This window comes from Vulpes vulpes, chromosome 1 (genome assembly GCF_048418805.1).
Source record: "Vulpes vulpes isolate BD-2025 chromosome 1, VulVul3, whole genome shotgun sequence".
Lineage (NCBI taxonomy): Eukaryota > Metazoa > Chordata > Mammalia > Carnivora > Canidae > Vulpes > Vulpes vulpes.
The window spans coordinates 85863508-85891475 of NC_132780.1; the positions used below are offsets into that span (position 1 = coordinate 85863508).

At 38.1% G+C, this 27968-nt stretch overlaps 1 protein-coding gene and 1 pseudogene across 9 annotated transcripts in view; one reads left to right on the top strand and one right to left on the bottom strand.

Moving 5' to 3' along the window:
• The window catches only part of UTRN (utrophin), a 497326-nt gene that overhangs the window by 382006 nt on the left and 87352 nt on the right, over positions 1-27968 (bottom strand). For all 9 annotated transcript variants that reach the window (XM_025997956.2, XM_072719084.1, XM_025997957.2 and 6 more), the window contains one exon: positions 9380-9441. In XM_025997956.2, coding sequence (XP_025853741.2) covers positions 9380-9441 — 62 coding nt within the window. The remainder of the gene's footprint in view (positions 1-9379; positions 9442-27968) is intronic.
• On the top strand, positions 3821-3949 carry LOC112919548 (U4 spliceosomal RNA; annotated as a pseudogene).

Consider the following 27968-nt stretch of genomic DNA (forward strand, 5'->3'; position numbering starts at 1 on the left):
ATCACAATTATAAAGTTATAGCTTCACCAATGAAATGAAGACCTCTGATGGTCAGTAACCATTTTATGATTCCTCCCCATAGGGAAAGCACGAAAGCAGCATTGCTTTCGACCCGAAGAGTGAGAGCAAAATGAGTGCAATGAAATGCCTAAGGAGGTCTTTAAATACCTTCCAAAGGAAAGCCAGCAAGATTGCTACAGTCAAAGAACCAGTGAGCATGTGGCTCTCGGCCATTCTTTTTAAGAATTCAAGGTGGTCAGCACAAGTTCTTAAGAAGTGAAAAATGGGCGGGGGGTGGGGGTGAGTGGGTGACGGGCACTGAGGGGGACACTTGACGGGATGAGCACTGGGTGTTATTCTGTATGTTGGTAAATTGAACACCAATAAAAAAACTAATTTATTAAAAAAAAAAAGAAAAGAAGTGAAAATGATGCCATTTAGAAGCTTGCCTGGAGCTAGGAGGGAGGGAGGAAAGAAAAGGAAGGAGAGTAACTGGAGAAACATGGCTCAGGTCATCACGCTAGCAACACATTACAGAGCAATGATTTATGCAGTATTCACATAGGAATCAAATCAATGATTCCTTAAAAAAAAAAAAAAAATACTGTAAAACGCAAGTGGAACCGAATAGTATCTTTCTGAGAATCAAAAGTCGTACAGCATGTAAAAAGTTTTACCTTGATTTTGGGTAAGCGAAGTAACTGCGATAGGGCTGATAAATCCAGATGATAAATAACCACATATGAAGCTCACACAGCTGGCAGCCAGAGGCAGGGCCAATTGCATTATCCAGGAACAAACAACCAGGTGAGGTCTACAGGCTGAATAAACCCATCCCACTTGCCTACCAGGCAAGGTCTGTAACAACACTGCTCATTCCATATATGTACAACTGGCAAAGCAGTAGAAATGTTTGGAGAGTGCTGTTCCTCAAAAGATAGGCTACCATGGGGCCAGCGCAAGGCATTCATTATGATACTGATAATGATAATATTAAGGTAAATAAAATGACACTGTATTTAATAAAGGAGAGGCAGCTGCCCTGCCCTTTCTTTCCCCCTACGGTGTCTCCTTAAAAACACAACAGGACCAACTTTTTGGTCAGGAGTTAAATAAACTCCCAACTCCAGCTTTCTAATTCAAGATAACAAAGACTTCAGAGTAACTCTGGAGTCTCCCAAGAGAAAATACACAAGAGACCCAGGCAAGGTACATCCACTTGTTCTCTCCAAGAGATAAGTGTTCATCATTCTTTCTTCGACTTCACTGCATATTTGTGTGAAGTTCTGTCCAGACATTCTAACTGTTTGCATTCACCCAATCTCATAGTAACACTCAATAATAAATTATGTTTGCTCTGTAGTCTATCAAATAGAGGGTTTTTTTTATTGGCAGGATTTTTTTTTTATTTCTGCAACAGATGATAAAAACAAAATTAACAGCATCAACTCTCCCACTTCCCCAACCAATCTGGCTCCACTCATGGTTGGCAGGTGACTACCACATGTAGCAATTGGAGCTAAAGGATTCCTAAGGTCAGGTACAGCTGAAAATGGGTCTAGTGTCTCCTGGCTCTGTTTAACTGAAAAAGCTTTCTTTCCCCCAAAACTGTCACCTCTTCAACAATGCTGTCCTTACAGCTCACTGATCCATACTGGCTTAGGCCTACCACCCGTGCAGCAACCAGAGCCCATTTCTGAATGTGGGACGGTAGGGTCGCTCAGGCTGAATGGAAAATCAAGGTACAGGTTGGCTCTGTTCACCCCTTTGAAGGGAGAAGGTGAAAAGGCATTTCCCCTCAGCAGGTCAATCTCAAAACTGAGCCTTAGTTACAAACACTCAGCAAATACTATCAAATTTGCTTAACAATTACAACTACTAATAGGCTCAGTCAAAATCATTTATTAAGTACTCAATACATACAAAACACAGCATATTAATTTTTTTTTACTGTAACCACAGTAACCAGGTGAAAATGATTTTGCAAGTATAATATTTGGAACCAATACAAACAAAAGAAATCAAATTGAATGAAAGCAAACAATAACAACAGAACCAAATTTACAGAATGTAGCCAAAACATAGCTTGGAACTGTTTAGGAATGCAGAGTGCATTTTATTGTTTGCTTTTTAGGGGTAATGGTGAGAAAACATACACTGAAACTTCTTAAGGAATCAGCTGAACAGTTAACAGTGTCTAAAACAATTAATTGAGTTGCTGTCCTCATGTTCATGAAAATAAATCAACAGTGGACCCAATGTGTAACTCTCAAGGCTCAAATCTCTACTGTGGATGCTACGGATTGTCACACAGGAAGCCTGTGTTGTCTCCCTCACAAGACTAAAAGGAGGGATGAACATCTACAGCCTGCTTTTCTTGCCCCATCTTCCACAAAGCTCCCTACACATCTTCTGCTCTCATTTTCGGGACCATCAACTTCCAATGTAAAAAGAGAAGAAAACAATGAGACACTACAAGCACTGTCCTACTGTCTCCAAAAGGAACACCTTTGAATAGCTCTCCACATTGAAATCTATTTTTTTTTCTTAAAAAAAAAAAAGGCTTCATAGATTTCCTTTTATGCTCCATCAATTCAAATTTCAAGTTTGGAATTTAGTAACTTATATGAAAACTTGGCTCATCTTTGTCTTCAAAAAGAAAAAGGCAAAGGCAGAAATCTGCCCAAACTGAAGTTCAGCATTTTTCAGTCTGCACATTCTCTGCCTAACTTTATTTGTTAAACCTCTTTTGAGAATCGCCTCACCAAACTGATAAAAGAGCTTCTGCAATTTGTACATCTCAGCTCTGCCAGATGAGCAGCTCTGAAAGTCAGCCAAAGAAAATGCAGGCTGGGAGTCAGAAGAAAGTTCCCAACAGTGAAGCAATGAGGCCATCGCTGCCTCCCTTGGGAGACGAGCCCACTACGAAACCAGACACTCTCAAAAATGAGAGGGAACCAAACACTCAAGCTTTACCCACCAGACAATGGAATAAAGTGGGTTTAATGAGCCAATGCTTTTTTTTGCAATTTCTGTTTTAAAATATATGTGTAGCACAGACCAGGGATACCACAGGTGGGGTTTACCTGACAGGGTCCTAACTTAGCATTCCTAAGTAATTATAATCTTCCATAATGTTTCATAATAATGCCTCAATATCTCTTAGCAATATGAGGAGTAATTATGATCAAGTGTGCTTTATAGCTAAAGGAATAAAAATCAAGTGACCTGGAAAAATTGGCTAATAAATTGCCTGAGGTCATAAATAAATGAGCAGCACATCCAGGAATAAGTGTTAAATTTCCTAACTCTTAGCACCTTTAGATAATCACTTTCTTCTGAGCTCTTCATAACTTTTTAAAATCCAACAACCATAAGTTATTCTACACTGGGTGACTTCTCAGGATTCCCAAACTCCAAAGCATATTTCTATAATATATTAACAAGAATTTGCAGCAAAAAGAATATATATTTATAGTGAATGCTGTCTTAGCTATCATTTTTCTTGATATAGTGAAAAATCAAAAGATGGTTTTAGATCCATATTACTAAATATTCTCAAGTGCTTTACCAATCCCTTATCCAGGAGTAAATTGAGCCAATTTTAACTTTTAAATCTCATTTTTCAACACCAAATTTAATAGGAGGATCCTACTTAAAGAATCCTATGCAGCGAATGTGAGAATCATGAATTAAATCCAAAAGGTGATTTAACAATCTTTCCAGTGCAACTCCAAAGAAACAGGTAAATAGGGAAATTGCATAGTTAGATTTGTTTGTTCATTTTTTGTAAGTAATGCAGCAAAATGTATTCATACATCGCTTCGCTCAGTGGCAGTATCGTAGCCAATGAGGTTTATCTGAGGCGCGATTATTGCTAATTGAAAACTTTTCCCAAAACATATTCATATCCATGAAGTAACACCATTTATGCCATTTTGCACTCAATTCTTTACTCCTACCTCTTTCCAATATAACCACTTCCAACTGGTTTATAGATATAAAGTATTAGGAACTTAAATATGTTTCTGTCACTATCATTCACTAATCTATCAAGTCTATAAATGCTCACTGAGGGCCTCCTAAATGCCAGAAGTGGTGCCAATGAACAAAATAAACAATCCTTGCACTCATGGAGCATCCCACTGTTTAGGAGAGGAGAGACAAATATTTTCAGATGCAAATATTTCAAGCACAATTCTGATAAGTGCATGAGCGGATAATGCATTATGAGTATGGAGTATAGAGCATATGCATATCTTACCCTAGTCTGGGAGCTCAGAAAAGGTATCTTGGGGAAATGACATTTAAGCTCAGGCAAGAAAGAGAAGGAGTTGGCCAAGAAAAGACGGAAGAAGGAGCAAGGGTAGAAGCCATGAGTAGGCTCATCATGATGGCTAGAGCACCAAGAGGGAATAAGAGTAAAAGCAAAATGCAATCAGGAGTGGATTGGAGGTGGCAACAATTTAGAGCCTTTTAAGCCTGAACAGTGGGCAGTCACTGAAAGATTTAACTGAAGAGAAAGGTTATTGAGACTTACACTTTAAGATCACTCCGCTACTCTGTAGAAAGTAGAAAAGAATAGGTAAGGGGTATGCCATGGCATAACAGAACCAGCTGGTAGATTATCACAGTGGTCCACGTGTTCAGGGATAACTTTCAGTAAAAAAAAAAAAAAAAAAAAAAAAAAAGGCAGTAAAATCATGACTCTCATACACATGTGACTTTAACTCATTAATTGACAAGAGAACCAGTGAGGTGTTAAACCGGTCCAAAGGAGAATTCAAAACACAACATGTTTATATGCAATAAAGGAAAGCAGAAATAAATTTACAACAGATGCAAAAATAGGTCTAGCCAAGGGACAGCAATCAATTGCATTCCACCTACTTTGCATTTTATGGATAAGAATCATTTGCATTATTATCTGTTTTCTAAAACTCTCAAAGTTGTAGAGCTGCTCAAAGATAAGAGAATGCCAATAACCCAGAGGTCTGAGTTGACAGGATTCTCACTAATCTTTTTGCCTATCTTAAAGTCTTTCACATTTTTTCCTATCTCAGATAATAGCATCTTGGCAAAAGGAGGTATCAGAAAAGAGGGAGGGAAATAAACATTTTGAATATACACAGGTAGTGGAATCAACAAGATTTGCTGTTTGATTGCAATGTACTGGGGAGGGAACCCCCAATAAATGCCCAGTGATGGAATTCAAAATAAATTCCTAATCAATGAAAGATGCCATCCGTACCTATTGGCATTTTTCAGCACAAGGGCCCAAATGCTCTGGGGAGGGACCCATGCTGCAGGGAAGCATCAGACTCAATCAATAATTCTATTTTAAACTCTACCACTATATACCAAAAGACATGGGTAAAAAAAATAAATGAAATCAAATTCATTCTCTTCACCAGGATTTTTTTTTTCTCATGCTAGCCTCTGGATTACCTACTGGCACCAAGCCCAAAAACCACCTTTTCCCAGCTGAGTAGAATTAAGCTGTATAGGGAATCTATGGAAATCTCCCAGCATAGAAATATGTATTCTCTTTCCTGGTCACCAGTGTGGAAGCAATCTGATTTATGGATTTAAGACAGCCAGAGGAAAGAAAAGAAAAAAACGTGGATGAAGTTCAATGTCACTGCCGTGAACCCTCCCTCTCTTTATATCCAAATAGTCATAATTTCTTTGATAAGTGTGTTCTAGAACCATCAAATTTTCCTTCTACTTTGATTTCTTACTAGAAGGATCTAAAAGGAAATGTTTCCAGGGTCAGTTCTACTTTTGATACTTTTTCTCCAAACAAAATAAGCTTTTAGCTTCTGTGTCAGTTTATATAACTGGAACTGTTAAAATGTTAAAAATGTCAAAAATGATAATATTACCTGGTCTTTTCACAGTGATTACAAGCTTCCTGGGGCAAATAATTTACATGGGACTTAAAACCCTCACTTCATTTAACAGAAGAATATGTACATTACAAATGTACAAATTTAAGTATCAAGTTCATTAAGTAAACTATCCTGGTAGTACTGGACTTGGTGTTATCTGAGGTCTTTTTAAAGATGTTAATAACCAGCAATAAATACTGAGCTATTTCTTTTTTTTTTTTTTAAGATTTCTTTATTTATTGGGATGCCTGGGTGGCTCGGTGGTTGAGCATCCGCCTTTGACTCAGGGCATGATCCTGGCGTCTTGGGATCAAATCTCAAACGGGGCTCCCCGTAGGGAGCCTGCTTCTCCCTCTGCCTACGTCTCTGCCTCTCTCTGTGTCTCTCACGAATAAATAAATAAAATCTTTAAAAAAAAAAAAAAAGACAAAGTTGTCATAAAAAAAAAAAAACATGTATTTATTTATTTATTTGAGAGAGAGAGAGAGTGTGAAAGTGAGCAGAGGGGAGGGCAGAAGGAGAGAGAGACAGAATCCCAAGCAGACTCCCTGCTGAGCACTTAGCCCAACACAGGGCTCAATCTCACAACCCTAAGATCACGACTTGAGCTAAAATCAAGAGTCGGATGCTTATCTGATACCAAGCTATTTCTTGAGAGAATTCAGGTACGTGACCAAATCATCAACAGACACTGGGAACCATCCAATGGAAAAGAAGTAACTGTAGTGAGGATATTTTTAAAGCTCAACAAAGGAAGTACTTCAGCCATGCTGGATATGAGCTAAAGCTTTGGTGCCAGGCTTGCATCCATCAGGACAAGGTTCTGGACCTGGAGATGAAGCAGACCTACTGGCTGATGCTCCAGTTCAACAGTCTGTCACAGACTGTCAAGGTGCTATCTTGTCTGAGCCAAATTCATGGTAATACTGATAAACATTTTCAATTATTCTTTCTCAGTTGTCTCCACCTTTCCTTGACCTATGGCACTACTTCTCATAAACACGGGTAAAAGTCATTGACTCAGTTTAAAATGTCCCTCAAACATACATCTACCAAGATTATGATGCTTCCAAATGATCTGAGCCACCACTGAGCCACCCAGGCACTCCCCAAATGCTCTTTTTTTTTAAAGCTTTTATTTATTTATTCATAGAGACACACACACACACACACACACACACAGAGAGAGAGAGAGAGAGAGAGAGACAGGCAGAGGGAAAAGCAGGCTCCATTCAGGGAGCCCGAAGTCGAAGTCAATCCCGGGTCTCCAGGATCACGCCCTGGACTGAAGGTGGCACTAAACCACTGAGCCACCCGGGCTGCCCCCAAATGATCTTTAACAGGAGTTCTAAGGCAATTCTTCCCCCCAAAACTAAATTGAGCTGCTAAAACGTAGGTCTGTTTAATTTGCTCTACCTAGAAATAACCATATCCTCCTCAAAAACAATCAGGAGGGATAATCTTAACACATCTCAGCACTCATAAAAACACTGGGATAGGGCAGCCTGGGTGACTCAGTGGTTTGGCGCCGCCTTCAGTCCAGGCCCTGATCCAGGAGATGGGATATTGAGTCCCACGTCAGGCTCCCTGCATAGAGCCTGCTTCTCCCTCTGCCTGTGTTTCTGCCTCTCTCTGTCTCTCTCTCTCTCTCTCTCTCTGTGTGTGTATCATGAATAAATAAATAAAATCATGAATAAATAAATAAAATAAATAATAAAATAATAAATAAATAATAATCATGAATAATCATGAATAAATAAATAAAATCATGAATAAATAAATAAAATAAAAAATTAAATTAAATTAAAAAAAAAAAAAAACACTGGGATAAAACACCTCATATCCAGACTCTTTCAGTTGCTATAACTATGTTGCCCAGAATATGGTCACATGCAGATGAATACTTCAAAAGTTTTACATAATGTCAAATCCAAAGCACCCAGATGTTACCTGTGCCTCTAAAATAAAACAAATTAAGAGACACCTGGGTGGCTCAGTGATTGAGCGTCTGCCTTTGCCTCAGGGTGTGATCCCAGAGTCCCAGGATCCAGTCCCACATTGGGCTCCCAGCATGGAATCTGCTTCTCCCTCTGCCTATGTCTCTGCCTCTCTGTGTGTGCCTCTCAGAAGAAATAAATAAAATCTTTAAAAAAAATTTTTTTAAATTTCCCCAGAAATACCTATATCTGCTCTAGAATAAATCCTACACATAAAACCACCAATTATGCAAGCACTTCTATATTTTTTACCCTTCTGTCAAGGTCAGTTTTCACATTCCTAACATTCTTAGAGGCAAGATAAAACATCCCTCCACAAAAACGTGCAAAACCTAAGAAAACACTGCAATCAAAAAATCATATGTAAATATTGGGATATGGAGCAATTTTTAAACTGTGCTGCTACTCAAAGTAATCCTAAAACATTCTCAGGTTGCCTCAAAGAAATACTGATGTTTATTTTCCTGACCTTTGCAACCTTCCCAAAAGGAAACTTTTGAAAAAAATAACTCTTAATTTAAGTAGCGTTCATACTATTTAAAAGACTACGATGATATTTCTCCAAGAAAACTTTATTTCTCCTCTTTCTATCATGGACTCCTAAAAATTTCCCTCCCACTTCAAATGTAAAGAACCAAATTCCAATGTCAATAACCAATGGATAATTATATAAGAACAAGTCTGAAAATAGCCCCGCCAATTACTCTTTTGGTTTTCCCTGCCCCTAAAAAGAATATTGCTCAAAACACTGATTATGTTCCAAGTGGTTTAGAAATGCTGAGAGAGATTAGATCCTTGGAGAAAGAAGTGAGGAAGTGCACAAAAAATAGAACCACAATGAAGATTAACATTATAGCCAAATCCACAGGTAAGAAAATGCCTAAACACTTCTGCATGGGGTAGAAAGGCTGCCTGTATAACTTTGATTTTAACCAGGCAAAGTGAAATCATCATCTATCTAGCTAAGGGAACACCAAATTTGCCCAGTGATATATTCACTTCTTAAATGTACCCAGGATTCACAGAGTCAAAAGCAGCCAACTGTTGTTTATCTGGAGAATGCCAGGTAAAAATTAAAAGCTGTTTATACCATGAACTGTTTGTACCAGGATTTCCACTTAAATATATTTGAGAATTTCTAAAAAGTATAAATGTATCTGCACACTCAGAAGATTTCTGCTAGGTTACCTGCCATGGGAAAATTCACTGCACTTCCAAACAAGCTCTATCAGTCAGAAAGAGAAAACTGGATCATCATAAAGTGTTTGAAAGTCTCCATTACCAGGACTCCTGGGTGGCTCAGCAGTTGGGCGTCTGCCTTTGGCTCAGGGAGTGATCCCGAGTTCCGGGATCGAGTCCCACATCAGGCTCCCTGCATTAAACCTGCTTGTCCCTCTGCCTGTGTCTCTGCCTCTCTCTCTATGTCTCTCATGAATAAATAAATAAAATCTTAAAAAAAAAAAAAGAAAAAGAAAATAAAGTCTCCATTACCTTTGAAAATCGCGCATTGATCCATTTGGTAAAGGTTTTCTTCTGCACGTCATTGTGTTCATCTGTGGGAGGGAAAGGGAGAGAAGGGAAAAAGTATGAAAGTCTACCTTTGGGAAGGATTCTAAATACAATCATCCCCATCATGGAGAGTTTAAAATAGTAGTCCTACTAGTAGTTCTTGAGGCTCAGATACAACATGAAGCTCAGGCACCTTCCCCAGGGAGCCCCGTCCTGGGCCTCAGCCTGCTACCGTCAACCATTACATCTACGTGTGTGGGACAGAATTAGCACCTCACTTTCACACTCTTGCACATACTTCCTGTTGCAGTTTAAAATTTCAGCATGAGAGATGTTAGCATGTCCAAAACAAAAATCAAAGTTATCCACAAAAACCTAGGAAACTCATGATCTTCCTCCTTTTTCGTACAAGTCCTATACCCTCCAGAACAAAAACTAGTATAACGGTATTCCACAACCTGTTTTCCTGTACTAAAACTGACAGGACGAGGTTTTAATGATCCTGAGCTATAAACATAATCTACAGGTTTTACAAGTGGAGAAACCAGAGTCGTTTAAAAAAAAATTATCAACTTTGGTTTTGATTATAAACTCATGCTCCAAGCCACAGCCAGTAAAATTCGACTTTAAAAATTATAGCATCTTGAACTTCTGGAAGATAGGCAGAATGATTTAGTTAAGTACAAGGAAACCATGTGCTATATCAAAAAGAACAAAAAGGCTTTAGAAAAAAATAGACCGCACCCCAATCCATTTAGCTTGTGACCTCGGGTCAATCATTACAATGCTTCGTCACCCCAGATTCTCATCTGCGAAAGAGATAAATACACCCAGCTTGCAAGGGCATTGTGAGGATTAGTGAATATGAGTGGAAAACATTTGGCAAAGAGCTGGCATTGAGTTCTTCCTTATTGCTATAATTATTGCTACAGTATGTGTGTAAACATGGCAGATAAATACCCACTATACCCTTCCTGTTACTTCTAATGGTATCCTCTTCAGCAGCTCCCCAGTTCTCAATTACCACCAGCAAGAGTCACTGTTGGCTTAAAGCCTACAAAACAGCACATTAACAATCTCTAACTGGTTCTGAAAGCTGCCTCAGGAGTATTTGGAATCGTGCAGAAAGCTGAGGTTCTGTGTGTGGGGGTGTGTATAAATACACTGTCTGCCCCGGTGCCATCCATACTGCCAGGCTGCCTCCCACAGCACAACAGCAAAATACGAACAGAGAGGCCCAAGTGCTCTCTGCTCTCTGTGCATCAGTTTCAAAGGGCTGCCTTCAACACAGACCTCCTCGCTCATCTCTACCAGCAGAATCAGAAGTTCAGCCACCACTTCCCCAAGTTTGTGATATCTTTGGTCCTTAACTCCCTTCTGGAAGGAGAGTTTGTGATTAAAAGGTCATTCCTGAAATAAGTAGAATGGCAGCAGTTCCAGAAAAGAGTGCATGTTGACATGTCCATAAAGGTAACTGGAGACTGACTCTGAGACACAAAAGGGGCAATTGGATGAAAAGCAAAACTGTTGTCTAAGAACCTTCTTGATGTTAACTGTACTGGTGGCCTTCCCTTCAGAAAGGATAATGCAGTCAGCATCAGACCTGATTTCAGGCTTTCTACCATCGATCAATGCCACACATTGCCATTTATTAACCAAGAGGACTTGGTTACACACTCTTGAGTCCCCACCTTGCAATCACACCTAAGAGGGACGAAGCTGAGATTATACACAGAATAGATGTCAGTCATATATATCAACCTGCAGAGAGCACTAAAACAGCCCCACCGATATGAATATAATATGAAATATCAGTCTTCAGAGCTCTTAGAAAATCTAATTATTTGTCCCATTAACCTTAGAATTTATGTTTGTAAATTTTACCATACATATTATTCCATAATGCTATGAATAAAAATACATATAAAGGTCATAAATAGTATACTTTCCTAATTTCATAACATTCATACATCTTAAAGATTTTATCACCATAAAAATGGGAAAAATTCTTAGGGATTCATATTAATAAATTTTGCTTTTTTCTTATCTTTTCTGAGCATTTAACCTTATTTTCAAAAACATATTAAAATATTTAATAATTCATAGGTACCTCTCCAAATGTAGACTGGTCAAAGAAGTGAATGTCTGCACCTTACCAAATGATAAGTAAGGTTTTTCAACTGAACACATAAAAAAAAAGGTCTACAAACAGATTTCTGCCATAGAGAGATGTTTATAAAACTTAATGTTTCTATAATAATCTTTGTTCTTTTGGGGTCAAATCAAAGTTTGAATATGAATTTATGTAACCAATATGAAATAAAGTATGAGATTATAAAGATAAGTTGTCCAACATCCAAATATTTCAAAAATACCCCCAAATTTATAAACATTCCCTGTATTCATTTTCCTGATACAGTTAAAAAAAGGGGGGAGGAGAGTTCATATTTCAATAAAGTTTTAGTTCACATTTCCTTTTGTTCAATTACACACACACACACAGAAGAATTTAGTAAAAGAACTGGAATTAGCCTGTGGCTTTTCAATTATGAGATTAAAATGTAACAAATCTGGAACACTTACTAATAGAAAACTGCCCTCTGCACCACAACAATTGAGGTAACAACCCTGGCTCAGGTCCTGTTTCGGGAAGGTGAAAATATGATAGCTAAGTGGTGGGAAAACAACTAAAAATCTTAGTCATGCAATTCTGATCAATCATTCTGCCCTTCCTAGAAATTTATAGAGAACTTCAAAAGTCTCAAAGTCATTCCAGCTCTCCATTATCAAGCCAATCTGTCATTTAATTTCCCCAAAATAAAAATGTGCAGAAAACACCATCTTACACATAATTGGATTATTTTCTATAAATAAGTTACTATAATTTACACTTTAAATGTATTCATTCCAGTTTCCAAATAAGCATTTTCTTTAGATTTGGATTTTAGAAAAACCCTTTAGTTTCTGAAAGCCTTTCAGGGCTTAGTTAGCAAACCTTATTCCATTAATGACCTTTCTCCATTAGGGGGACAAACACGGGACTGAATTAGGAGAAGAAAAATGTGTTAAATCCCTTAAGGCTGATTTTCCAAATTCTTCCCCTAAATATTTTGCTCCTCTTAAAATGCTTTTGGCATGCTCACACAGATCCAAGGGCCTCTGCTGCTGTCTCATCTGGAATTTTATTTCTGTGATGGGTAAGAGAAGTGAAGCAAGAAACATCAACAAAACTGCCTGATAAATCTTCCAGGAAACCGGCTTGCAATATTTTTCACTTCACCAGCTCAAATGCATATAAAAATTCTTTCACTAGAACGTAGCAACAAATCTCAATTTAAATCCTATACTGGAAATGTAGTAGAGAAATTAGGACCTGTTTCCCTTATGGAAAGTTACTAGTCCTAAGAACATGTATACTGCCTTTAAAACTGAACCACTATTAGAGAGAAAGCATTACTCGGCTCTACATCTTTCAAAACAACTGAAGAATGTCTAATTGGTTGGCAATAATCTGAGTTCCATAGAATACAACTATTCAGAGAAAAAGTCCCTATACTTTAAGCCAAAAAAGATTTGTCTTGTTGGATGATTTAAAACTTGGATTGGCTTTATTAAAGTCTCTCATGAAATGCAACTCACCCTAGAAAGCCAGCTTCTCATTAGCAAAAGAGATTATTTCGGAAGCAATGACAGCATTTCAGATGATACTCCCACTTCTTCTTTTTCTGGCTACTGTATTTAATCAAACCCAATGAAACCTACTACCACAGCTTAATGAGATCATTCTCCTCTCTTGTCTTGTACCCACTTGGTTGGCCTCTGAAAGCCACCAATTCATTTACTGAAACAACATGCATTAAAATGGCACCTAGAAATATGTAAATATTATGTAATAATCTGCCAAATGTTACAAATACGTAGTCAAAGACACAGAGACAAGAGGAGACAGACTGCTCTCAATTAGAGTGTATAAACTCCAAATTTGTTTCAAAATCTGACAATCCCAGAGGGCCTGGAAAAAAAAGAACTTTAAAATGTGCTTTTCAAAATTGTCAAAACTACCTAAGTATATGTGGAGTTTAGATGATTAGCATTTCAAATTTATCTTCGTAAGTTTATCATATTTACATACACTTTGAAGTTATTAAGGGTAAAAACTGCATTTGCAACAGTCTTTCTGACTTCACTTTATAAAAAGCAAAAAACAATTCAATGGTCTCTTTGGGAGATGTGAAGGTAGGTGAAGTGACAAGAGGAAAACAACTTTACTTATCAAATAAGAAGCCTGAAATCCGGGGACAAAAGCTGAATGAATTGCCCAGCATCACCTACTGCGCAAGTGACAGTCACAGACAGAACCAGGTCCCACAGACTCCTGAGCTTGCCTTCAATGTATGCCAAGTACAAGAAGGTCAGAGTTTCATGGGGGAAAAAAAAGCATCAAAAATATATCTTGAAGGACAGATGAAGTCTGATTCCTGCAAAGAAGGGCATTCTAGACAGAATAAGTGAAAGTAGAGTAATAATACCCTCTTCATTTCAGACTCAAAATCAATACCTCACAAAAAAGAGCATATTTAAATAAAACATAATTGCATATCTATGAGAAAACAGAGGATTTAACATATAATAATATTAAAATAATAATTCTAAAATACTCCAAACTTTAGAAAGTTTTTAATCCTGAAAAATGTTTATATCCATAAGAAGAAGATGAGTACAGAGTTACAAATATATGCTCAAAAATGTTTTCTTAAGAAAATATAGAGTCTTTGAAAAGCAACCTCTTTAAGTAAACACATGCTCTTCTAGTATGACCCATTCACTTTGCTCCCAAATTTATGGTAATTCTACAACCCTTGGATTCCAAAGTCTACAGCCCCACTTGCACTGTATTTAGGATTTCTGTCATTTTTACTATTGGAGGAAAATGTTTCAGCAGAGAACCAACCTAACCCACACAAACTACCCACCTTACTATCACAGAATCAGTGAGTATGAGAGCAGGAAAGCATATAAAAAGAACATCTAATCAAACCTGAAAGTAGACATGTCAGAAGCTTATCCCATAAAATGAAGTTAGGTGAGCCAGAAATCAAATCAGAATCCATATGTCTTTATCCAGTACTCCTCCCATGATTGCAAAACTTTTTAACATCTTGATTCAGATACAATTCACATACCATACAATTTGTCCATGTAAAGTCTACAATTCAATTTTTTTGGTATATTGCATTATTAAATTTTTTTAATTGTAGTGAAATTGTAGTGAAATACATATAACATAAAGTTTGCCAATTTAACCATATTAAAGCGCACAATCCAGTGATGTTAATTACATTTACAGTGGTGTGCGACCATCACCACTTTGTCCAAAGCATTTTTCATCTGCCCAAATAAAAACTTTATAACTTGGGGTACCCGAGTGGCTAAGTGGTTGAGCATCTGTCTTCGGCTCAGGTCATGATCCCAGGGTCCTGGGATCAAGTCCCACATCGGGCTCCCCGCAAGGAGCCTGCTTCTCCCTCTGCCTGTGTCTCTGCCTCTCTGTGTTTCTCATGAATAAATAAATAAAATCTTTTAAAAAAAAGAAAGAAACTTTTTAACTCTTAAGCAATAATTCTCCCATTCACAGGGGCATCTGGCTGGCTCAGTTCATAGAGCATGTGACTCTTGATCTTAGGGTTGTACATTCAAGCCCCACTGTTGGAAGTGGAGCCTACTTAAAAAAATAAAAAATAAAGTATGATAATTCTCCCATTCTCCCTCATCCCAGGCCCTAGTAGCCCTTAACCTACTTTCTATCTGTATGTATTTGCCTCTTCTAGATATTTTGTATAAGTGGAATCATACAGTATCTGTCCTTTTGCATCCAGCTTATTTCACCTAGCATCATGTTTTCTAGGATCATCCATGTTGTAGCACGTGTCAGAATTTCCTTCCTTATTATGGCTGAATAATATTTCATTGTACATATATGCCTCTTTTTTAAGTGATTTTCTGTATTTGTTTATTTGAGAGAGCAAGAGTGAGCGGGGGGGCAGGAGCAGAGGGAGAAGGACCAACAGACTCCATGCTTGAGTGCAGAGCACAACACAGGATTCAGTCTCACAACCCTGAGATCGGACCTGAACCAAAATCAAGAGTCGGATGCTTACCTGACTAAGCCGCCCAGGTGTCCCATAGTGCCACATTCTATTCATCCATTCGTCTGTTGATAGACATTTGGGTTGTTTCTACCTCTTGGCTATTGAGAATACAACCACAATGAAAATTGGCAGGCAAGTATCTGTTCGAATCCCTGTTTTCAGTCCCCTTGGGTATATAGAGTGAAATCACTAGGTCATGTGGTAATTCTATGTTTAGATTCTGAGAAACTGCCTTGCATGGAAACTGTTTTCCCTAGCGGCTGCACTCCTATCAGCAATGCACACAGATTTCAATCTCCACATCCTTGCTAACGTTTATTTTCCTTTTTTAATCATAGTCATCCTGGTAGGTGTGAAGTGGTATGTCAGGGCTCAGATTTGCATTTCTATAATGATTCATGATGCTGACCATAAGACTGCATTTTGAAAATGCAAAAACTCAAGAACTACCAAGCAAAACCACCAAACTCTGAGATACCCAGAAGACTTTCTGAACTAGTCCCAGTTCAACAGCATTTTACTCCAAAGTCACTGGGGTTCACAGATAGGTCTTTTGCATTTAATCTGTAAAATATTGCAAAACAATCTATTCCCTAAAGAATTACTTTCAAAATTAGATATAACCCATTAATTCCTGACCATCTTTAATTTTAGTGTTTATTCACTTCTCACCTATTTTCTACTTGATGAATTCAAGTTTTTAAACACAGAAGGGAATGTTTTCCAACTTTCATTTTCTAGAGTTGCCAAACTCTGTCTAAAGACTGAGTCTGTGAGATTTACAGGCATTCAAAATTGTTTGAAACCTTCTCTTTGGAAATATCTTTTGGAAAAACTCTTCACATCTTAGATATAAACAGCAGTATATATGTTGCAAATGCAAAAGAACAAGCACCCAATTTACAGGGGCAAAAATTACAAATTTTACATACAAACACTTCACTTTGGACTTTTGTCCCAGGAGCGAAGGAGTTTTATAAAAATCAGTTGAGAGGGGCAGCCTGGGTGGCTCAGCAGTTTAGTGCTGCCTTCAGCCTGGGTTGTGATCCTGGAGACCCGGGATCGAGTCCCACATCAGGCTCCCTATGGGGAGCCTGCTTCTCCCTCTGCCTGTGTCTCTGCCTCTCTCTCTCATGCTCTGTGTCTCTCATGAATAAATAAATAAATAATATTTTAAAAAATAAAATAAAATAAAATCAGTTGAGAGGAGTCTGGGTGGTTCAGTAGGTTAAGCATCTGCCTTTAGCTCAGGTCATAATCTCAGGGTCCTGGGATCCAGCCCTGCATCAGGTTCCCTGCTCAGCAAGGAGTCTGTTTCTCCCTCTCTCTCTGCCCCCTCTCCTCCCTACTCTCTCTCTCTCTCTCAAATAAATAAATAAATAATCTTTTTTTAAAAAAAACACTTGAAATGTCATAGCACAAGAAGAGGTTATTTAGGAAGAGCTGAATGAGTCATAATGATGATGAATCACTGTCATGAAAAGTCAATAAAAAACTAATATTTTTTAGTGATTTTAGTGATAAAATAGCTAGAATGTTAAAAAGAAAATGTGAAATTCCTTCACTTTATTCTTATTAAAGATCTATTATGTTCTACAAACTGTCTACAGAAATCTTCATAAGCATATTATTTCCAGACGTATGAAAATTTATGCAAATGAGTTTTCATGAGAATAGGGAAAATTTTTTTGAATGGAATAAGCATTCCACTGATCTGACTTAAAACTTTGTCATGACAACTTCTACTTTCTAAAATAGGAGCAAAAACATGTCAAGACTGCTAAATATTCACACAGCAATTTTCTGATTTTAATTATTTAATTATTTTCCCCACCTGATGAGGAAATCTAGGGGATTCTTCTAGATTCTTTTAGATTCCTAATAAATCCATGTTATAAAACAAAAACATCCAACAAATAGCATTTCTCAAACAAAAAATCTTGGGAAAAAAATATCCAAAGAAAAAGAAAACAGTACTTTCAGTACCCAAATATCTCCTTGCACTCCTATGTAGGAATGCTATTATTTTCTATAGAACTGATGTAGGAAAACTACATGTCTTCTGTAATTACAGCTTTGGGTCATCAAAGTCAGATAAAAATATATACTGAAAAGCAGCAAGCAATTAATAATCAGTGAATGAGCATTGTAGACACCAGTGATAACTATCTGAAGCCACCAACCCCAATGAATTAAAGGGTGTGACAGTGCTGCTTAGTTTCCCTCTTTGGAACTATTTTCAAATAATTCTGTGTGTGTCATGGCCCACATAAATACCCTGGGACAGATGAAGACCCAGACAACAATTCATGCAAGTTCAAGTACTGCCTGTCAATTCAGCTACTCAGGACAGTTCCCTGGTAGCCCCAAAGAACAGTGTGACCCCAAGGAATTTGAGAATCAAAGAAAAACTATCTTCAGCTAATCAAGACTAGACTTACAAAAGTCTACACAACCTTAGAGGCCAGAATGAACACTCCAAAATGTCCAGAGCTACAAGCTTCCTTGACTATAACCCATCATTTGGAGAATTCCTAGGGCTTAGACTCTTCCCTCCACCTCTCCTCTTAATTTTTATTACTCACCTCCTTCTTCCACTCATCTTGCTTTTCTAAACATCCAAATTTCCCTCCATCCTGCCTCTCTGATACTCTTTTCCAAAACCCTCCGTGGACCCGTCTTGGGTTAGGTCACCATTTTGGAATTCTCAGCCATAAAAGCTCACCTGGCTACACGGTTGTGGGTCACCCTCAAGCAATCCCAACACCATGTGATTTCTGTACCATTTCTCTCCTGGAGTGTCTTTCTGCACCTTTTCTTTCTCTACTTAAAACTTCCTGTATGGTGTCTGTAATATAAATTTTCAACATAGAAAGTGTGATGCTACGTTTGTGTTAAAGTCAGAGGCTTCAAACATTTTTGTTCACGAACCTCTAAAAGAACTCCCATGCACATTTGACAATATCTATAGTAAATCTAAATAGTTAAAAAGATATAACTTCTAGCACATTGTTAAGAAGCCACAAATTTGGGACACCTGAGTGGCTCAGCAGTTGAGCATCTGCCTTTGGCTCAGAGCGTGATCCCGGGTCCAGGGATCAAGTCCCACATTGAGCTCCCTGGAGGAGCCTGCTTCTCTCTCTCTCCCTATGTCTCTGCCTCTCTCTGTGTGTCTCTCATGAATGAATGAATGAATGAATGAATGAATGAATGAATGATCTTTTTAAAAAGCCACAAATTTAGCTCAATTATTAGGAAATGTCTCTACTACCTAATTGGCAAAACTAGTCTTCATTGTCAAACTAACGAGCTAATCAGACTTATTTTTTGAAGAGGAAGTCTGACTCTAGTTTTCTACTTGTAAACCATGTTCATATGTGTCTCCAGGGTAACTGGGCAACGGCTCACATCATAATTCTCATTCTGAGAGGGAGGGATGGAGAGAGGGACAGAGAGAGGATGGATGGATGGATGGATGGTCAATGGATGGCAGGCACAAAGTCTTGCTCCTGGATGCAGTAAAGCACTAGCCATTTTAATAGTTCTTAAGAGAATGTTCTTTACTTTGCATTCTACTGTTGCTCCCTTGTTTGCCACCATACAGTAATGAAGCACAGCAAGATCTGGAGAGGGTGAGTGGTGTGTCTTTCTTTTGTAAAGCGGAGGAGAGGAATCCTGAGAGGAAAAGTTGGAAAGGAAAGGCAGGCTACTTAACCACTGGAAAGGCTGGCCACAGAGGAACACATAAACTCCAGTACGCAAACCATTCCAGGGGCTTAATGTTATCCCAACCTAGGATTACAACTCCAGACAAGAAGTTGTAATTTAATTACAAAGGCTAAACCCTAGAGGTGGCCTCTACAAAGATATGTTATCTTTGTCACCATTAACAACAGAGACTTTGCCAATTAATTTAATGAACGTGAGAAATGTGCTTTTACTGCACTCAGTAATTGGCATAATTAGAAGGTTAGAAACACTCTCCCAATGGTGAGTTTAGTGTTAGTCAATAAATGTGGATTGGCCAAAATATTTTGCAGACAAGTCCCACCACTGACTATGAAGGATAAAAATCTGACATAGGTAGGAGGTTCAATCCTGTGTTTAGCCATTGGCTGGGATGATCCTCATTGCCTGATACTGACCTCTAAGTCCTCTCTCTAAAACAGCATTGTTCTGTAGCACAACACAAGCCAGATAACATAAAAATTTTTAATCTTCTAGTAGCCATGTTAAAAAAGGAGATTAAATCAATTTTAGAACTATGTGTCTTTTCCCCCCTTATTTATGCAAAATATCATTTTGACAAATAATCAATATTTTAAAAACTATTACACTCTTTTTCTTAGTATACTTTTTATTTTATTTTTTTTTAATTTATTTATTTATTTATTTATGATAGTCACACAGAGAGACAGAGAGGCAGAGACATAGGCAGAGGGAGAAGCAGGCTCCATGCACCGGGAGCCCGACGTGGGATTCGATCCCGGGTCTCCAGGATCGCGCCCTGGGCCAAAGGCAGGCGCTAAACCGCTGCGCCACCCAGGGATCCCTTAGTATACTTTTTGAAGTCTGGGGTGAATTTTACACTTATAGCTCATCCCAACACACATAGGGCACAGTTCAGGTGCACAGTAGCCATTCCGCTGCATTGCATGGTTCTGGAATACTGCTGCATTGACTCCAACTAAAACCTACTTGTCCTTCAGGAGGACAGAGAACTGTAGCTTATGAAGCTTATGAAACAGGCTATATGAACTGTTTTTTAGCCTCCTTGCTAATAGTGATTTTTTTTAAAGATTTTGTTTATTTATTCATGAGACAGAGAGAGACAGAGAGAGAGAGAGAGAGAAAGAGAGAGAGGCAGAGACACAGGCAGAGGGAAAAGCAGGCTCCATGCAGGAAGCCCGACATGGGACTCGATCCCGGGTCTCCAGGATCACACCCTGGGCTGAAGACGGTGCTAAACCGCTGAGCCACTCAAGCTACCCACTAATAGTGATTATTTAATGAATGCCAATGTGCACAGCCGGTTTGAGAAGCCTGTCTTTATCACAGCCCTCACAGGGGGACAACTGATAGCCCCATAACCTACTTTTAAGCTCTGGGAGCTAAGAATACTGAGCAAAAAATAAAAAATTAGCAGTCATGCATGGACAAATTAGTTTAAGTTGTTTTTATAAGACTTCCTGTCCGATAAACAGACATACTAAGAATTGGAAAGGTTTCACCTCTTTGTTACAATCACCACTTAAAGTTTTATATTTCCTATTCTTTAATTTTTTATTTTTTTTTAAAGATTTTATTTATTTATTCATGAGAGACACAGAGAGAGAGAGAGGCTGAGACACAGTCAGAGGGAGAAGCAGACTCCCTGCGGGAGCCTGATGCAGAACTCAATCCTGGGACCCTGGGATCATGCCCTGAGCTGAAGGCAGATGCTCAACCACTGAGCCACTCAGGTGTCCCTATTTCCTACTCTTTTAATGAAAATTAGTTATTTGTCTATTTTGTGGAAAACAAAGAAACAGAAAGTGACATTTACTGACCACCAGGTAGTATTTTACTGAGCATCTACTATGCTGGCCCCAAAAGAGATTCAGATGATGCTTTCAAGAAGCTATCATGGAGGTAAGCATGAGGGTGGGGAAAGGATAAGTACACAGATAACAGATGGACAATTATAATTAATATATTATGTACAGATACATTCATACATGTAGAGGGAAATTATTTCTTTTTGATGGGGGTGAGGAGGGAATCAGAAGAGGATGCAAGGAATAAATTGCATTTGAACTGATTTATTTGAGGCATATAAAACTGTTAGGGCATTTGTGGAAGAGAGAACATGCAAAGTCCTCGAGGCATAAAGAACAGGACACAGACAAAACTATGAGCTGTTTCTCTGGCTGGACGATTTTTGATCACAGCTGCGATATCATTGAATTATTTAAATGGACTGTGGCTAGATTGTGGAGGACTTATAAAATCAAGCTAAGAGTTCAAATGAACAAGCAATGTAGGCCAATGACTTTTTTCTAAGCAAAGGAGTAACACAGTCAAAATATGCTGTAGTGAGTTTAATATGAAAAATAGATTCATAGAGATGGGAGGCTAGAAGCAAGGAAGCCAATGTGAGGCTTATTACAGTCACCTGTGATGGACATCTCAAAGCCAGAAGTAGCGAGGTAGCAATGAAATTAGAAAGGAAGAGATATCTGCAAGAAGAATTGACTATACAGGTGAGGTTCCCATGACTTGGCTACTGAATTACTGGAAGGGCAACGAAGAAGAGAAATCAGAATGTACTTTCAGGTAATGTGAAGGATAGCAGTGCCTCTCCATTTAAAAAAGGAAAAAGAAAAATAGCAGCTTAGGAAGAGAAACCATTTAAAAGAAAGAAAATTCTTTGTACCTAATGAGTCAGAGATTACCTGGATAATTCAGGTGAAGATGTCAAGCAAACCTATGACAACGCAAGACCAGGGCAGTAAAGAGAATGTCTTCACCAAATGGAGACCATCCGAGCATAACCGGTTCAGAAGAAAGGCATACTTAACAGCGTTAAAGCACCAGAGGAGCCAGGAAAAGGATGCCCAAAGGATAGTGAATTTGACCATCAAGAACCAGCTGACATCCAATGACACAAGGGAGCAAGGAAGTTGGCTTTGGGCTGGCAGACATATCTGTATATGATAAGTTTCCTGGAGCAATATGACAACATCTATACTAACATATTTAAGATTACATGACCATTGACCCACAAATTCTGGAAATTTATTTTAAGGAAATAATTAGACATACATATTTAGATACATTTAAAAGAATGTACTTCCTCAAAGCACTCTTCATAATTGAAAAAAAAGCCTTAAACAATCTAAATATCCATCCATAGGGGTTATTTAAAAGTATATTTTCATGCATAAATGCAACGATTTAAAAAATGATATTTAAGAGGGTGCCCGACTGGCTTAGTCGGTAGATCACATGACTCTTGACCTCGAGGTTGTGAGCTTAAGCCCCACATTAGGTGTAGAAATTACTTAAAAATAAAATCTTACAAAAAATTATACTAAGAGAATATGTACAGATATGGAAGGATTTCACCATATATTAAGGAATAAAAAAGCAGATTATTAAAGAGCACAGTGTGTTTCATTTATACACTGTGTGCATATATGACTAGAAAGAAAAGGCAAAACATTAGTACCATCTAGTTCTAAGATCCTGAGAGATTCTTATATTCTATTTTTGTGAGCTATATTTTCAAATTTCTATAACAAATAATACTTCTGTACCATTTTTTTCTTTAAAATGCCCATTCTGCAAAAGGTGTGTTGTTTTCCACCTTACTGGAAATAAGTAGGAAGGGAAGAGAATGTGCAACTATAAAAATAACCTGGGCTGAGCGGTCTGCCTGCCTGCCTTGGTGGGAAATGGTGAGAATAGGAGAGACATGGCCTGTCTGTAATTACAGGCAGACAGGAAGGATCTAGGAGGCAGGGAGGAAGAGATTTTATATGCCAACACTCAACACACAAGAAAGAGCTCCCTCAGAGACCAAACCTCAAGGTCCTCCACAAGGTGCAGTTAAGGTAACACATTTCTAAAAATGAAACTATCCAGGTTAAATTGCTTTTCCTTCTGTCTTTCCACTGACTTTCCCACTTCAGTCTGAGGAGATAATTGGGTACATGTAAAATAACTGTGCTTCTGGAGGGTCATCTCCTCCCATCGTCTAGTTATGTAAACGTTGTTGTAAACGTATGTGTTATGTAAACGTTGAAAAGGGAGTTGCATCATTTAAAATACACCTTTTGCAATAAATCCAAGTATTTTAAGGTAAAATTATCAGGGTACTTATCAGTTATTAAGATGTTAAAACAAAAACAAAAAAGTAATGTAAACCAAAACATTACTGACAGATCACACTAAGCCACCAAGGCTTATTCAAGGGTATATATATATATATATATATATATATATATATGCACACACACCTGGAGAAAAATGGGGTACGATTATCCTTTGTTCAGAGACTCTAATGAAATACAACTCTCTATAAATAGAATTTTTAAAATAGAAAATAGAGTATTTCAGAAATACTTTTTGAATTCTCTATTTTAGAGTCTTCTAGTAGTAAGCCATAAAAAGTTGAAAACAAATGTAACATAATTTAAAAGGGGGAAGAGTCATTTTAGCAATTATATTTTCAAAATTTCAAATGCATTAAAATGCAATCCTTTATCCAAGTAAAATATTTATAATAAGCCAGATAGACATGCCAGAAAGGAACACTATGTTTCCCCTTAAAAACTCAGGGGCAGGGCAGCCCGGGTGGCTCAGCGGTTTAGCACCACCTTCAGCCCAGGGTGTGATCCTGGGAACCTGGGATCGAGTCCCACGTCGGGCTCCCTGCATGGGGCCCACTTCTCCCTCTGCCTGTGTCTCTGCCTCCTTTTCTCTCTCTGTGTCTCTCATGAATAAATAATAAAATCTTTAAAAAAAAAACTCAGGGGCAAAGATTTCTTCTGATGGACCTCACACTTAAGAATTCAGTCCATGAAGCACAGCACTCTGCTTCAAACTGTATAAACTGAAAGTTAATGAGTAAAATTTAAATAATTAGTCTCATATTGGAAAAGCATACTCCTTCATTTTCAATTTACATAGCTAATAACTATGTAAAAGCTCACATGAGCCATTAATACTTTTTTATTGAAAAGCTTATTCAGGTAGAGTTGAACAAGAGAAATAAAATCCACAGTATGAACCAAAAATGATAGAACCCTGATAATCAAGCCACTTCTCCAGCATGCTAATGTTATCCTTCATGATCATTCATCCTCTAAGCTGCTGTTGAAAATTAAGATACTGACTCAAATCAGCACTATTTTTAATACTTTACTGGGGGTCTAGCGTTTATTTGCCTTTTTTGAAAACTTCAGACTATACCATCTCTGAGTACAGTAAATGTGGAGATCATCTTCTGTGTAAAACAGCTCTTTCTTTTGTCTAAAATGTGCCTCTTTTAAGCGTCAAAAAATCTAGACTAATTTAACTTAGTTGGAGATTAATTTAATTAATTCAGTTGAAGATTAGAAGTACATGTTCATGTTTGCTCTTCTAAAATAAATGACTTTATACCCAGTAATTAAATCTCCTCACTATTTTCATCATTTTAGACTCAAGAGCCCTAGTCAATTTAGTCAGTTGTACAAAAACACCAAATGGATTCACTCTAAGTTTCCTTCACTAGACTCCTCTCACTGTTAAATCATTTCTTAATTAGGAGACCAGAATCTCAGAAAGTAATCCATGTGTACAGTCAATGCAGCTTTGTAAAGGAAGGATAATGTTCTCGGTTTTCTTCTCTGTTTCCTTCCTAATGAGGCTTTAAAAACTAGGTCCTTTCAGAGTGCAACAAGACAACTGCCAGTGTCTTCTGAGAGGACTACCATGACTCTCTCCTTTCCATCATGCTAGACTACAGAAAATCTAATTCATGGTGACAAATTTTTCTTGAAGGTTTTAGCAAGAGAGTGAATCAAACAAAAAGATTTGGATAATTTTTCAACAAAGCTTTAGCACTGTTCTCAAGACACACACAAGCTAGCAAAACTGACTGAGTTTGAGGTACGAGCATGTGCAATAATATACCCAAAAGAACTGAAAGCAGGATCTTGAAGAAACATCTTGGGCAGCCTGGGTGGCTCAGCAGTTTAGTGCCACCTTCGGCCCAGGGCCTGATTCTGGAGGCCCGGGATGGAGTCCCACGTCAGGCTCCCTGCATGGAGCCTGTTTGTGCCTCTGCCTCTCTCTCTCTCTCTCTCTCTCTCTCTCTCTCTCTCATGAATAAATAAATAAAATCTTAAAAAAAAAAAAAGAAAAAGAAACATCATACTCATACTCATACTCATCACTCATCATTCACACTCATACTCATCATTGCATTATTCACAATAGCTAAACAGTGGAAGCAATCTAAGTACACATACATGGATGAATGGTTAAACAAAATGTGCCATGTACACACACACACACACACACACACACACACAGGAATACAATTCAGCCTTTAAAAAGGAAGGAAACATAGATGCAGCTTAAGAACATTTTGCTAAGTGAAGAAGGCCAGTCACAAAAAGCAAAATACTATATGATTCCATTTACCTACAGTAGCTAAATTTATAGAGACAGAGAGTAAAATGGCGATTGCCAGAGGCTGGCAGGAGAAGGGAATTGGGAGTTATTGTTTAATGGGTACAGAGTTTCCATTCTGCAAGATGAAAAGAATTACGGAGATGGAGGGTGGCAAATGTAGTGAATACTACTGAACTGTTCACTTTAAAATGGTTAAAATGTTACATTTTATATGTTTTTCACCACAAAAAAAAATTGGGAGAGAAAACGTGTGTAATAAACATTTTTCATTCCAATTTCAACTTGACTTTCACAGAAGAGATACTCAGCATGCTTCACTTCATACATTCTCCAAGGAGACAAATGGGGAAATTTCACTTGGTTCCAATTTCATCTTACAAAACTTATATTGCAACATAATTATTCTTTTGATATACATGCAAATCTTCTGAATTCTAGAATCAAACTGTATTCACAGTGGCCATTCCTCTAGGCCTCTTACTCAAGAGAGAAAACACTTGTTCAAATGTTTCTTGTGGTAGATACTTGCTGGTTACCCTCTCAATCACCTACCTCTCCCCTCTTCTTGCTTCAAATCTAATCTCGTTTTTTGTTTTTTTTTCCTAGAGACAAGGTGACCAATTACAATAATCACCTACCCTTGCAACTAGGGATAAACTATAGCCCCATTTTGGCCAATGATGAGCAAAAAGAGTGTTGAGTGGAACTTCCGGGTGAGCTATGAGCTCTCTGACAAAACTTAATACATGCAGCTGGCATAAACATTTTACCCTTGCCCCTCCATCTTTCTCCAGGAAGACAGGAGCAGCCAATTTCCCTGAGCAGGCAACCAGCCTTGGATTGCCTAACTACAGACTGAGGGTTTCTGAAGAAAAAGGAATTATTTCTTATAACCCAGAGTTGTAGGGTTTCTCCTCCTTGCAGTTCCACTCAATCCTACTTCAATCTGGCACCACTGAGATTAAGTCTGAGGGAAGTAACTCAGGAATATTTTTGGTCTAGAAGATGGAGTTCTATATCCTACCTCTGCAAAGGGACATGGGTCAGACTGAAATGGAACAGCCCCATTTATAAGGTAACACTAAAAGATGATTAGAATAGGGAGACAGTATACTGAGGATGCTGTCAGAGCCTCCCCCCACAATATGTTTTCATAATAAAATAAACCTAACATTTATTAAATGCTTGCTGTATGGCAGACACAAGCCAGATACTCTCTGCGCAATGCAAATCCCAACAATCTCACAAGGCGGAACTCATACTCCCAATCACTCCAACGACCTGCTTTTTGATAGCTTATGCCTTAAACAACTCATTCAGTCTCTCTGATTATCCTCCTGTGTAAAAGGGGGAGAAAAATGCAACATTCAAATGACTATAGTAAGAATAAATATAATATGATCAAAGTATGTGTAGCATGGGGCTCAGGGCAACGCTCAATAAAAAGTGACTGGAATCCTCATCCAAAAAAAAGAAAGAACTGCAGACATTCCCAGATGTACCTAAACACCAGACTCCCTTAGACAATTTCCTCAGAACACAGATTCCCTGACCCTAACCAGGCTTACTGAGCCAGGAGGGTGCCCTGTCACACAGAGATGGAGGAGGGAGGCGGTAGATAGACTGGTCTAAGGGAATGCTGACTACTATATTCTCAAGAGACTACAAACTTTACCACTTTGGGGCAGTCCCAGTGGCTCAGCGGTTTAGCGCCACCTTCAGCCCAGGGTGTGATCCTAGAGACCCGGGATCGAATCCCACGTAGGGCTCCCTGCATGGAGCCTGCTTCTCCCTCTGCCTGTGTCTCTGCCTATGTCTCTGCATCTCTCTGTGTCTCTCATGAATAAATAAATAAAATAAATAAAAATAAAAGATTCAAATAAGCAAAAGGAAGAAAACTTAAATCACCCAATTCCCTCAATCCAGAGGCATTCACTATTAACATGTTTCGGTCCATCTTCCTAGACATCTTTGTCTTTTTTTTTTTTAAGAAAATAGAATGAAAAAAAAAAAAAACCCCACAGTATTTTATCACCTTTACATAAAAGATACTATAAGCATGTTTCCATTACAGTACATACTCTTTTATAAAGTCACCTTTAAAGCTCCAAAGGTATTTTATTGACTGAGCATTCAATAGTTTCTTTCCTATTACCACCCTATTATTGTACATTCTTGATGCTATTTCCTGTTTTTAAGCTTAAAAGCATTTCTATAACAAACATATTTAGAGATAAAATTTTGTACATATGCATGAC